Genomic DNA, 857 nt, shown 5'->3' with positions numbered 1-857 from the left:
ACAGGTGTGCTTCCGTTTCGGTTACACGTATTGCTTACCTCTTACCTTCTACCTCTTACCTTCTACCTCTTACCTTCTACCTCTTATTCTACCTCTTACCTTCTGCCTCTTACCTTCCTCTCTTACCTTCTACCTCTTACCTTCTGCCTCTTACCTTCTACCTCTTACCTCTACCTCTACCTACCTCTTACCTTCTACCTCTTACCTTCTACCTCTTACCTTCTGCCTCTTACCTTCTACCTCTTACCTTCTACCTCTTACCTTCTACCTCCTACCTTCTACCTCTTACCTTCTGCACTCTTGTTTCTGCACTCTTGCATTTCTGCCTCTTACCTTCTGCCTCTTGCCTTCTCTTCCCTTATTCTGCCTCTTGCATTCTCTTGCATTACCATCTTGTGCTTGCCTCTTGCATCTTGCATTCTGCCTCTTGCATTCTGCACTCTTTTATTCTGCTCTTGCATCCTACCTCCATATCCTACCTCCTGCCTTCTGCCTCTTACATTCTACCTCTTACATTTCTACCTCTCTGTCTCCCTCTTACCTTCTACCTCTTACCTTCTACCTCTTACCTTCTACCTCTTACCTTCTACCTCTTACCTTCTACCTCTTACCTTCTACCTCTTACCTTCTCGTCTTACCTTCTGCCTCTTTACCTTCTACCTCTTACCTTACCTCTTACCTTCTGCCTCTTGCCTTCTGCCTCTTGCACTACACTCTTGCACCTTCTGCCTCTTGCATTCTGCACTCCTGCATTGCACACTCTTGCATTGCCCTCTTGCACTCTGTGCCTTCTGTGCACTCTGCATTCACTCGCATTCTGCATCTTGCATTCTTATCTTCCCCATTCTGCATCCTGC

General features: G+C 46.3%; 1 protein-coding gene across 1 annotated transcript in view; it reads right to left on the bottom strand.

Moving 5' to 3' along the window:
- The window catches only part of LOC121861118 (galactose-specific cell agglutination protein gsf2-like), a 13830-nt gene extending 13369 nt beyond the window's left edge, over positions 1–461 (bottom strand). Inside the window, exon 1 of the mRNA XM_042358681.1 lies at positions 334–461. Coding sequence (XP_042214615.1) covers positions 334–461 — 128 coding nt within the window. The remainder of the gene's footprint in view (positions 1–333) is intronic.
- Between the last annotated feature and the right edge of the window lie 396 nt (positions 462–857).

Source organism: Homarus americanus, unplaced genomic scaffold, assembly GCF_018991925.1.
Source record: "Homarus americanus isolate GMGI-L3 unplaced genomic scaffold, GMGI_Hamer_2.0 scaffold52806, whole genome shotgun sequence".
Classification (NCBI taxonomy): domain Eukaryota; kingdom Metazoa; phylum Arthropoda; class Malacostraca; order Decapoda; family Nephropidae; genus Homarus; species Homarus americanus.
This window is presented reverse-complemented; position numbering and strand designations above follow the sequence as displayed.